At 33.1% G+C, this 12,020-nt stretch overlaps 3 protein-coding genes across 3 annotated transcripts in view; 2 read left to right on the forward strand and 1 right to left on the reverse strand.

Moving 5' to 3' along the window:
- LOC107472026 (mediator of RNA polymerase II transcription subunit 31) overlaps positions 1-142 on the reverse strand; it is a gene marked incomplete in the record, with an annotated part of 2,799 nt that extends 2,657 nt beyond the window's left edge. The window contains 1 exon segment of the mRNA XM_016091600.3: positions 1-142.
- A 225-nt stretch (positions 143-367) lies between these two features.
- LOC107472020 (8-amino-7-oxononanoate synthase) lies at positions 368-5,192 on the forward strand. Its single transcript, XM_016091593.3, has 11 exons — positions 368-730; positions 881-1,023; positions 1,149-1,256; positions 1,806-2,044; positions 2,156-2,197; positions 2,573-2,660; positions 2,785-2,918; positions 3,061-3,149; positions 3,941-4,091; positions 4,168-4,236; positions 4,791-5,192. The coding sequence occupies exons 1-11, from the start codon at positions 442-444 to the stop codon at positions 4,915-4,917; spliced, it is 1,479 nt and encodes a 492-aa protein (XP_015947079.1). The 5' UTR covers positions 368-441; the 3' UTR covers positions 4,918-5,192.
- A 1,742-nt stretch (positions 5,193-6,934) lies between these two features.
- Positions 6,935-12,020, forward strand: part of LOC107471838 (ceramide kinase) — a gene marked incomplete in the record, with an annotated part of 9,882 nt that continues 4,796 nt past the window's right edge. The window contains 8 exon segments of the mRNA XM_052255303.1: positions 6,935-7,323; positions 7,833-7,952; positions 8,700-8,858; positions 8,944-9,111; positions 9,218-9,310; positions 10,195-10,287; positions 10,832-11,057; positions 11,441-11,490. Coding sequence (XP_052111263.1) covers positions 7,147-7,323; positions 7,833-7,952; positions 8,700-8,858; positions 8,944-9,111; positions 9,218-9,310; positions 10,195-10,287; positions 10,832-11,057; positions 11,441-11,490 — 1,086 coding nt within the window.

Consider the following 12,020-nt stretch of genomic DNA (forward strand, 5'->3'; position numbering starts at 1 on the left):
TCGAAGACTCGGACGAACGGCGCGACGGTGACGGAGGCGGCACGGCGAACGGTGGTTGCAGTAGTAGCGTCTCCGGGAACAGAAGAACAGAGAGAGAGAGTGATGAGTGAAGGGTCTGTTTAGGGTTTGAAACTTTGAATTGATAATTAATTTTGAGAAAAGCCAAGGGACGTATATGTCTTTTCAAATCTTTAAGGATTTTTTTTGTTCTCTACAATGAACTGCTCATCTTTAAGAATTTAAATGTGTGCGGTACAAAAAATTAGACACTCATTTATTTGTTTGTCGTTAATTTAGTTTATAGTAAAGGGTAACATAGTAATTTTACTTATGGTGGTTATGATGATTCAGCCTAAGCAAACGAAGCATAGCAAACACTTTCATTAATTCAAAGAAAGTAAGAAACAAACGTAGCAAACACAAACACGAGAGTGTGAGGCAATGGCTACTCCAAGTGCATGGTGGGACAACTGGGTTGAAGAGGCACTTGCAACCCTCGACTCCCTCAACGTCCTTCGATCTCTAAGACCCATTTGCTTACGGAAGGGGAATCACCGAATGATTCCCTTTGAAGCTGAGCTTCAAAACGTGCCAGACCCTCCAAAGTTTAGGGAAGACAGAGGTGCATTCGAGGTGTTCGATGAAATGCAGCAATGGGACAGGGCCTCTGTGGAGGTGGAGATTGGAGAAGCCACGTTCCTCAGATGGATGCATGACACTCCAAGTTCTGGTACCCTTCAAAATGTTTTTACTCTTTTAACTGTTATGCATGTTTTAATTTCTTCTTATATTAGAGCTTCATTATCGTCATATGCATGAATACGATTTACCCTTCATTGGAATTATTGATGTTAAGGTTGCATCTTTTTTTTGGTTTTAGGTGATGAGATTGGTTATAACACAGCTGATGGTGATGATGGATTTGGGGTATACAATGACAAGTTTAAAAAGTTAATTTTGTTTTCTGGAAATGACTATCTTGGTTTGAGTTCCCATCCGGCTATTGGAAGGGCTGCCGCAAAGGTGTCATTTTGAATTTAGAAGGATCTTGTATCTTTTATTTTTCAGAACTTCATTGTATAGGTTTTTGTGTCGTCACTTTTCTTTCTTCAAAGCTCATTGCCGTAGTGATCTTTGATCTAAATCAGGCAGCACAAGAACATGGAATGGGACCAAGGGGTTCTGCCCTTATTTGTGGATATACCAATTATCATAGGCTGCTTGAGTCAAGCTTGGCAGATATGAAGAAGAAAGAGGTTAGGACTGTCTCGCAAGGATTCCTTTTGAATATGTTTTGCTTATTACTTAGCTCTGCCTTGTTGCCCAATTTAAGAAAATAATAATGCTAAGTAGAATTTGATGCAAAATTTGTTTATTTATTTTGTTCAACATTGAGAATTACTCCTCTTTAGTAAAGGCTATGGAGAAAGACGTTGCTTGAAGTCATATATTTAATTGAGGCAGTAAATAATAAATAAGTTGAATACATAGATTGTGTTAGTGCCACTACAAAGACTGGCAATTAATCTATTTTCAGGGAAGCAATACTAAGCATATGCCTCCTAAAGTTGAAATAAAATTATTTAACTTTTGGTTTGTCGCAATTTCAATTAACTACGAATATGCCATCAATGGTCATGTTTGAATCTAACCATTATTTCCTACACTTTAATACTAGGGAAGTTAGTTGTATATTATCTATGCACATTGTGATAATAAGGAACATATTATGAGGTTGGCCACTTCTTAGGTCTGGACAATAAGTCAACTGCTAACCCATTTTTGGTTTAACCTCCATGCTATAGGATTGCCTTCTTTGTCCCACAGGGTTTGCTGCCAATATGGCCTTGATGACAACAATAGGAAGTATTGGTTCTTTCTTAGCTGGAAAAAATGTGACTGCCGAGGATGAAAAGATTGCCGTCTTTTCCGATGCACTAAACCATGCATCAATAATTGATGGGCTTCATCTTGCTCAGCGGCAAAAAAGTGTAAAGGTGTTCATATATAGGCATTGTGATATGTCCCACCTCAATATGCTCTTGTATGTTTTACTTTTCCTGTAGTTTACATAGTCTTAAGTGGATTCTCTTTTTCCCTTCAGGTGTAGGTTATCAATATCCTGACTTTGTTCTGACTTCTATGATTTTAACAGAACACATTGTAGAATGAGAAGAAAAGTTGTTGTAACTGACAGGTTAGTCATTTTGCTCTGTTACTTGCAAAAGGGAACTGTAGAAATAAATGGTCATGGTTTAAAATTGCTGTTGTTTATACATAAATATTTCTTTCTTATAGCCTAACAATATTTGTTACTGATGTTCATATACCTTCTTAAACAAGGATGGTAAATAGGTGAAGTTAGGGGATTTAATTGTAGACCCTTGTGATCCAAATTTGTTTGAACTGTAAATAAACTATAGTTGAATTCAAAATATTTGAAACAAAGAAATGGCCAGTTCACAGTTCAACCTGGTCTATTACATAGCTCAGTCTTATTTTTAACTCACAGCCAGTACTTCTGTAGAAATAAGATTTCCATGTCATTCATGGCTCATCCAATTCTTTGCAGCTTGTTCAGCATGGATGGTGACTACACACCGCTAGTGGAGCTTGCAGACCTTCGCAAAAAGCATGGATTTTTGTTAGTCATTGATGATGTAAGACCTCTTAATCTGTTTCAGTTTTAGCAAATGTCTAGGCCAAAAAGAAGATGGCTTCTATCGGGTACATAGTCTAGCTCAACTACAAGCTATTAAAACTCCAATTTCTGTGTATATTCAGGCTCATGGAACATTTGTTTGTGGCAAAAATGGCGGTGGCGTTGCTGAGGAATTTGGCTGTGAAAAGGATGTGGACATATGCGTTGGTACTCTAAGTAAAGCTGCGGGTTGTCATGGAGGATTTATAGCATGCAGGTATTTATACTGTTGCCCTTTTAAAAGGAATGAAGATTGGATTCATTTTATTTTGGGGTTCATCCACACCGTATACGTATACAGAGTTACGTTTCATGAATAGTTCACAAATGACTAGTGCTACTCTTATGACTTCTTATAGTAAAAGGTGGAAACTGCTAATACAATCACGGGGTCGTTCTTTTATATTTTCAACCGCTACACCAGTTCCTGTTGCAGCTGCTGCACATGGTGAGCTCCTATCTTGCATGGATTGATATACTCAAGCACGTAATGCATTTGTTATTACCTGTTAGTTACTATTTCCAATTACATGTTGATATCCGGTGTGCTCTTATGATAGATTTGTTATCTATCATTCTCACTTTTAACTATTGTCATTGTAATGGCTCATATCCATCAGCGAAAGCCAAGTCCAATTTTAACTTTGAAAGAAAGCTGTTGAAGTTCTTCATGTTCTGAACAGTGCTTTTATATATCTCTAGAAGAGTAAACCATTACTTTCACCCTTGAAAAATTAGTTTGTGAACAAATTGATTGGTTATTAGAAGATTGTTTGGTTCAACTTAACAAACCCACCCAATGAGTCGATTTGTCGGCAAACTAATATTACGAAGGTAAAAACGACGAATTATTCAAGAGTCAAGACTAAATTGAAACATTTATAATCCTTCAAGTATCACGGGATAATTATCATATAGTTCTGCAGAGTGATTCTATTTGAATGATTCTTCTGCATTCATAATATTGCTCAACTGCAGATCAATTTTAATTTGAGAGGAAAGAAAATGGTTGTGGATATTGGAAATACAAGTGTGTCATAGGGTTTGCAATTTTATTCTGATGCAAAGGAAGAACTGCTTGGCATCCCCACAATTTTCAAAGTGATCATTGCCGTACACCTCTTTCCAAATATTCATCCAAAGATTAAATTTAAGCATTATCATTTCTTTTGCTCATGTTTAGCTAACATTGCCTTGTAATGACTATTAATTCCTTGAAATCAACATGCAATTTACCAGCTGCGGTTGTGGTTGCAAAACATGAGGCATGGCGCCGAAAGGCTATATGGAACAGGGTGAAAGACTTTCATTTGCTGACAGGAATCCCAGTTACAAGTCCCATTATATCGCTAATTGTAGGAAGCGAAGACAAAGCACTACAAGCAAGCCGGTAAGGTTTTTTATGTCGGTGCCCACTGCTCACTGTCTATTCAATAAGCTAAGCATTTTCAATCATTGTGGAGCAGGTATTTGTTGCAATCTGGATTCCATGTCACTGCTATCAGACCACCAACTGTGCCTCCTAACTCATGCAGGTTTGATATCCTCATTATTTATCTCAACTACAATTTGTGTTTGGAGTTGCAAGTTAATTATTTATTTTTAACACCTTTGGAGTTACAAATTATTATAATTGGTTTGGTTTACAATTTGGAGTTGTTAAAAAAGAGAAAAGAGAAGGAAAAACTGAATTGATTTCTCAAATCTCATGAATATTTGTTCGTTTTCTTTATTTAGTTATATCATTTAACACACAAATCTCCAAACAAAATATTTGATTTATAAAGACTAAACCACTAAAACCCAAAAAGACCTCTGAAAAATGAAAGTCCCCCACGGCTCTCTTCAATTATGAACGTTTGACAAGATGGTCCAATCATGAACGCATCTCCATTATCGCTACCTTTACGGATGGACTATTTTATCAAACGTACATAACAGGACTTTTGGTGCTATGAGAGACTTTGTTCTTTCAGGTCTTCTTTGTCGACACCAAAATTTTCCAGAATGCTTCATTTTTATTTGATTCAAAACTTGCTCATAGTTAAAACAGAACTAATTGGATGCTGTCCAAATCTCTATTATTTAGGCTAAGGGTAGCTCTGAGCGCAGTGCATACAAGAGAAGATCTGGAAAACCTTGCAGCTGCACTCTCTCGCTGCATTGATTTCCAAGAAACCCGCATATACAACTGCAATAGTTATGCAAGATTGTAGTTATTGAATTCAATTCCATACTGCCACTATTCCTCAAATAAGTAAACCATTAATCAGTTTCTGTATTAGTGTAAGTAAATAAGTACTTACTCCAGTGCCTCACGGGGTCTAATATATGTATTTTATATAATGATTTATTTACTTGAATAGTAAGTATAATTTTCTTTAAAGTTAACAAACAATCAAGTATGATTTTATTTTATTTTTTTGCAACAAATATGTCATTGTTTGACTCTATTCTTGTAAAATCAACCACCAATATTCCAAATTTCCTATATTAGTTTATAACCTTCCATCTTCTCACTCCAATTTTTTGGTTCTCTTTTCTTGTTCTGCAAGCACAAAATGCCTTCATCAACTAGATCATCAAATTCAATGGAAAAAAAAAGTAAAAAATAAAAAATTGTCATCGAAATCGAAGGGGAATGACACAATGTACAATGTATCAAATCCCAAACCTTGTACTTATGATAACAAATGATTCTCCTTCAAAGATTCATCATCATAGTATAAAAGATTTGGACATTAGTTCGTCCCAACGCCATAATGTTGTCTTTTGGAACATATGTCTTTAAGTTAGATCCTTTCATCAAAGAATGACTTCAGCAATCCATTTACATTGGTGCTAAGGTATTGAGGGAGAATAAATTAAAGGTGAGAGGATTCTTTTTCATTTATTTGTTGTTATCGTCAGAAGCTGATAGTCATATTTGGTTTTGTTTGAATATTTCTTTTTCTTTTTTTTTCTCGGTATCTTTCAACTTGACAAGTTAAGAACTAATTTGTTGTGGTATTGAACTCCATTTAAGAGTTTGCCGTTTTTTGACTATTTCTATTCGACTATTCTTTCTAACTCTTTTAACCTTTTGACCCAATTTGAAGGAACTATTGGATTAAGTTTAATCTGACTATTCTTTCTAGCTATGTTAATCCCTTGACCTAATTAGAAAGATTTGAGGAACTCGATAGCAGATAGAGTTTGAATGTCTCCTTAGTCCTTTTAGACTCAAACTTAAATCCTGTACAGTAGACTTTCCTTTATTAGTGTTATTATTGCATTATTCATATGTATCTCTACTATCTATCAATAATTTGAGTTGGTTGAGTAGTTAGCTTATTCATTCACTTAAGTACTGAGAGTTCGAATCTTACTTTGTGTATAGAACAATTCATTGCCAGCAATAGACTAATTATTAACATTGATGCTGATATTAAATTATTAACTAATAAAGTAAAGACAAAGACAATATACATAAATAAAATAATGAATTTTACACGAATAATCAATAATAAATTATTATTTAAAAAGTTATTTAAACATATAAATTTAATTAAATAATTAAAAAACTTTTTACAAATCAATTTATTGAAATTAAATTCTAAAATAAAAAAAGCATTAAAAGAATAACGAAAATAAAGAGAAAATACTCAATTTAGTTTATGGAGTTATACTCGAGTCCCAATTTAGTCATTGAAATTTCAATTGCCTCAATTTAATCGATAAACTTTTCAATTGTCTCTGTGACGAAAACCACCGCAGGGACTAACGTAATTAAAATTTGAAAAATTTAGGAACTAAATTGAGACAATTAAAATTTTAAGAACTAAATTGAGGTTTGAATGTCAAGAACCAAATTAAATATTTTTTCGAAAATAAAATTTTAAAAAAATTATAATTTATAAAAAAACTCCAGAATAATTAACCTTTTAATGAGCACTACTTTTCTCAAGACAAAAAAGGGGGAAAAAAAACTACTTTCCTCTAAACTCTAATCATATCATACAACATATATAATAGGGCCTAATTACTGTGTAGGATTGTAGGCACATTTTTCATATAGTAGCTCAAACTTGCGCTAAGAACTCCTTAATTTTCTAAAAATTAAAATTAAAGTAAAAATTATTTCTCTATTTTTATTTTTCTCTTAATTATTTGTGTTAAAATTTTCTTGTCCATAATTCACTCAGAATGAGACAGCTTACCAATAGCATAGACTAAATTGGGTCAATAATGGCGTCCATGATTCAAATCCAATTATCCAAATGAAAAAAAAAAAGACGAACATAATTTACTTTTTTCTTCAATTTTCCTTCTTGTAAATTCAAAACATGGATGTTCTACAAAAATCCCAAAATTTACTTAGTTTAGGCTTCTTTTGTTCTTAACAGAGCCTGAAAAATTCTGGGGCAAACAAAACCAATCTCGTTTCCTTGACTCTTCCATTGTGAATGGAGGGAGAAGGAAACGATTGCGCTTTCATGGGAGAAGATTCTCATCCAGGTGCACCTTTACACGGTAACTCATCAATTTTGACCTCGACGTTTTTCTTAGATCATGTTGGTGAAGTGTCTCTCGTCTTCAACTCGGATGGGCTATTTTGGGAACCAATTAATTCACCAAATGCTGTGAGTTTAATCGTTTCGCTTTTGATGTATCGTTGTTTGATCCATTACACTTCATGTATGTATGTGATTCTAATGTGACATGCAAAACCATAGTCAATCCCACAGTTTTTTTTTTTTAGTTGACATTATTACTACATGGGAAATGTAAGGATAAGGATCATTAAGATGGACTAATTTACATTAATATAATGTTGTATAGAATGATCAATTGGGGTTAGATTACTCTGCCATAAAGATAATTACATTTATATGGCTTATGAGCATAACATTGGATTAATGTTTTGTAAAATAGATGGTTATTATTTTATCCTTAGTTTGTAGCTTTGAGATGTCTTTAAAATCCTAAATTTATGGATTTATGGATATTTGCTAACTAGTCCATTGTTCTTTCGTGGCCGGAGGTTGTCATATAAATCACTAACTAAAAATTATTTATTGACAATATATACTTGATGATTTTTGTTTGCTTTTATTTTACTATGGAGTGTTTTATTTTTTTGTTGTCATAGTCAGCCATGGTGGAAGGAGAGGTTGATGGTGATTGTGGATGTTACTCCAATGGCAACAAAAGAAAGCACAGCTTGAGAAAAGGCATCATGCAGCTTTCAGCACTGGAAATGAAGCGACCGGTAGGTCTAGCCAGAGAGAACATTGTGTGTAAGTGTGTTAAAAAGTAGTGGCTGAAAATGTTATCACGATGTGGTATTGGCTAAGAGAGGGGAAAACAGGGGAAAATAATGAATCAAAAACAGATTTTGAGATGACATTATTGATCTAAAAATGATACCAATGAATGTTAAAGCACTCAAACATGATTAGGCTTTTAGATCAACAGCTTTGATGTTTACTTGAAATAAGAGGAACATAATATTATTTTTGATGAACTAAATAGTACAAAGTAGAAAGTAAAAAGTGGTTATGAGTTAATAACACATTAGGGAGAGTTGGAGCAACACCATATGTGGAAAAACATGGTAAAGTCTTGCCTTATATGATTTTGTAAAGGGACAGTGACAAGAAAATAAAGAGATGATAACATGAATGTAAATTTAAATTATTTGTACATAGATATGGTTTAGGATATGATGCAGCAACAGAATTTTATCTAGATAGTTGACTTATTTTTTGAAAGAAAAAAAAATCATTTTTGCTATTGTTGCTGTATTGTATATGTATTGCCGATAAGGATTTTCAGTATTTTTATCTTACGGGTCAATTCTATATCTCTCATTCCATGCCCAACCCTATAGAAATGGTTTAGATTTACACGTATAATCATTGTTTGTACAATGAATAGTGAGATCAAATGCTATTGTTGTTGTATTGTATACTTTGGTTTCATCTCACACTATTTATCTTAATGTTTAATGGATCAGGATGGTTCAATTTGCTTCGGCATTAAGTCTAGGTCTAAAGCTGCTAGTGAGATAAAACTTTCTGACATATATGCTGTTGAATTATCCCATCATGGTCCGATTCATATAACAAACCTGCCTCGTGCTACTGAGCACCTACTTTTTGGAAATGACATAAAGGTTTGTTCTTGTTACTCATTATTAATTGTTTTCCTTACAAGTTTATTAGGCTCCAAGGTGTTATATCTTTCTTATGATTGTGCAGCTGTACCGGTTTATGGTCCATGGTTTTATAAGGAGCAAGAATCAGCTATCTCAGTGGATTCCCACTACATATACTTTTGGTCATAAAGATTTTCGTGTATGTGAAATGTGGGTAAACAAGCTCAATGTGTTCTTGGATCATGATGTTGGAAGGCCAAGGAATCTTTTGGTATACTCTACTATTGGTTCAATAATTGCTATATAATTTTCAATTTCTACTTGAATTGATTTGATTGAAATGAACATTTCCTAGAGATTGTTTTTTGATTCATTAGGTTTTTGTTAATCCAAAGAGTGGGAAACGAAATGGCTGTAAAACCTGGGAAGCTGTGGGTCCTATTTTCTCCCGTGCTAAAGTTGAAACCAAGGTAAATCATTCACATAATTAATTTTGGTTTACTACTTTGGTGGACCATGCTGATAGTTTGATGCTATATTGATAAATATTTAAGTCCATTCCATTTTATTTTTCTAAGGTCATATCCTATCTTGAAATAGGTTATACCAACTCCATCTTGAAAATGTTCTTAAAATATTTTTTTAGTTTGTGGTCAATGGCTAAAGTGTAAATTATCCAGCTTGCATGAAGTTAATGCTTCTCATATATGGAGTTTAAATATGTCATAATTTTCCATAACTTTCACATTTCTTAATTGTTGATCTTGAATATGAAATATTGTTTCAATTTTATAATAATAAATTGTTTCCATTTATTAGAGCTTCAAAAACTAATTTCTAAGCATTCCTTTGCTTTACAAGTAGTCTTCCTTCAAGCCACTCCAAGATAAGCAGCCAAGTAGCCTGAAAAAAACTTACCACTAACAGCAAAGGTTAAAATGAATACAAATTTGGTTTGTTTGTGATCTAACAGTCATAGTGTTTGAGTTTCCTAAGATAGGCTTTAATGAGGACCACTCAAATAATCTTTTCACTCTAGACTAAGAGATAAAAATTGACTATGTTAAACTGAATTTAATTAAATATTAGTTTGGTGATTATTTGGGTTATGATAGGCATTGAGATGATAAATACATTATTTTGATTGAATTTTCTTGAGATGTTTGGTATTTTTCATGGCTATACTTAATCGTAGTACTATTAAATTTATTCATGTCATAAAATTTTTTTCTTGGGATTCTATTTGTAAATTAGAACAAACAAGTTTGCATTGTGATTTTCTAAAGTTTATATTCATTATTGTTTAATATTGATGATCAGTATTCTAGTAGTCATTCTTGCTATTTTCCAACAGGTGATTGTAACAAAGAGAGCAGGACAGGCACTTGATGTGATGTCATCTATGACAAACAAGGAGCTTAACAATTATGATGGTGTTGTAGCTGTTGTAAGAACATACTTGCCTTCTTTATGTTCTTATCATAAGTAATTAAAGCAAAGTTGTTTTAAGGCTCAATATATAGAACAATATGGTAATACTGTGAAATAGGGACCAGTCTAGCTTATTAGCTTAATAAAATGAGTCATGTGAATATGGTGATGAGTTTCATGGCCTTAGTTTCTAGCCAAGACCAGCCAAAGTAGCAAATATAAACTTTTAAAGGCTCATGGAACCAACGATATTGATAAGAAAGTGGTGGAGTTCCCTCTTTTTTGTAGGTGAGAGGGAATCTTTACAAGACCTTAGCATTGTTATTTTGTAAATGATGTATTACTGAAATCAGTCTCATTAATTACTACATAAAGGAAATAAGTAGTAATGTGTAGCCTTGATGTGATTTTAGAATGATAAGTTGACTGTGAGCCAAAATAGTAAATGGGAATTAGTGTGTTCTCGATATCCCTGTATCTTTCAGCGGGCTGTATCAATATTTTTCAAGTTCCCTTTTCTTTAATTATTGTATTCTAATTTATAAGTGGAGTGGTTTCAGGGTGGTGACGGATTTTTCAATGAAATCCTCAATGGGTTCCTTTCCCCCAGGTTTAAAGCTCCCAACCCACCAACTCCTTCAGACTTTGTTCATCCAGCAGATGATAATGGTGATTCATCAGTTCTCAAAGAAAATGAAAGCGCCCAAGAGATCCCTGAACAATGTGAAGATAAGATTCCCTTTATTTCAAGTGAAGACCAATCTACAGCAAAAGCATCATATAATAGTGAGTATCAATTTTCAATCTTTCATTCTATTTCATCCAATCAATGCTTCTACAGCTAACACATTCACTTATATGGGATGTGGTAGAAAATACAATAACTTAAATAATAAGTGTTTTATATATCAAGTTGTATTAAGATATCTTTTCCAAATCTCAACCTAAACTAAAATGGATGAAAGGAGGAAAAGAAAAGCAATATCAAAGTTATAAAGACTAAATAAGGTTATATTGAATCTTCAAAGGAGAATGTGTCATTGTTTTGAGCTTATTTTATTTTATTTTGTTCTAGCGATCCCTTTCTCGATGTTTTGTTATCCCTAATGTAATTTTCCTTCTTTAACAATGTCCTCCTTTAACCCAACCAAAATTCGTTATTTTTTAAGTTTCAGGAGAAACGGATGATGAGTTTCATATTCTCAATCAACGCTTTAGATTTTTTTTTTCAATTTTATTACTTTTTATTATCAATATAATCAATAGAATGATTTGATATCTTCATATCTAAAATATGTTTGAATAATATCTTTGTCAACAAATAGACAATTTATTTTCTAGGGCATAGTATCATTTTTGCTTCCAAGAGGCAAAACATATGGATGACAATTGATAAGCTATGGTTCATCCCTTAGACTTAGACAGACACTTGCTAACTTAATGATCAGTGATGATATTTAGTAGATTTATGATTGATAAATTAACCCATCATAACATAATAATTAGGATTACTGCTTCCTACAAGGTCTAGATATTTGAAATTCAGAGTTCTAACAACTCTAGTTGTTCATTTGAAAACATCAAGAAATAAAATTACAAGAAAGAATAGCAATCAAACAATAAGACATATATTGGCACTTCAAGGGGCGAATTCTTTCTCGCCATAGTACTTTGAGAGGACACAACTTTGTCGCTTTTGGTTCTTTTTTTTTTTTTTATGGGATAGCCTATCTCTACATGACTACATCT

This window comes from Arachis duranensis, chromosome 10 (assembly GCF_000817695.3).
Source record: "Arachis duranensis cultivar V14167 chromosome 10, aradu.V14167.gnm2.J7QH, whole genome shotgun sequence".
Lineage (NCBI taxonomy): Eukaryota > Viridiplantae > Streptophyta > Magnoliopsida > Fabales > Fabaceae > Arachis > Arachis duranensis.

Coding starts and splice junctions, on each gene's coding strand:
- LOC107472020 (XM_016091593.3), top strand. CDS start 442: ATGGCTACTCCAAGTGCATGGTGGGACAACTGGGTTGAAGAGGCACTT. Junction 2,919..3,060: donor GGAGGATTTATAGCATGCAG/GTATTTATACTG, acceptor GACTTCTTATAG/TAAAAGGTGGAAACTGCTAA. Junction 3,150..3,940: donor TGTTGCAGCTGCTGCACATG/GTGAGCTCCTAT, acceptor GCAATTTACCAG/CTGCGGTTGTGGTTGCAAAA.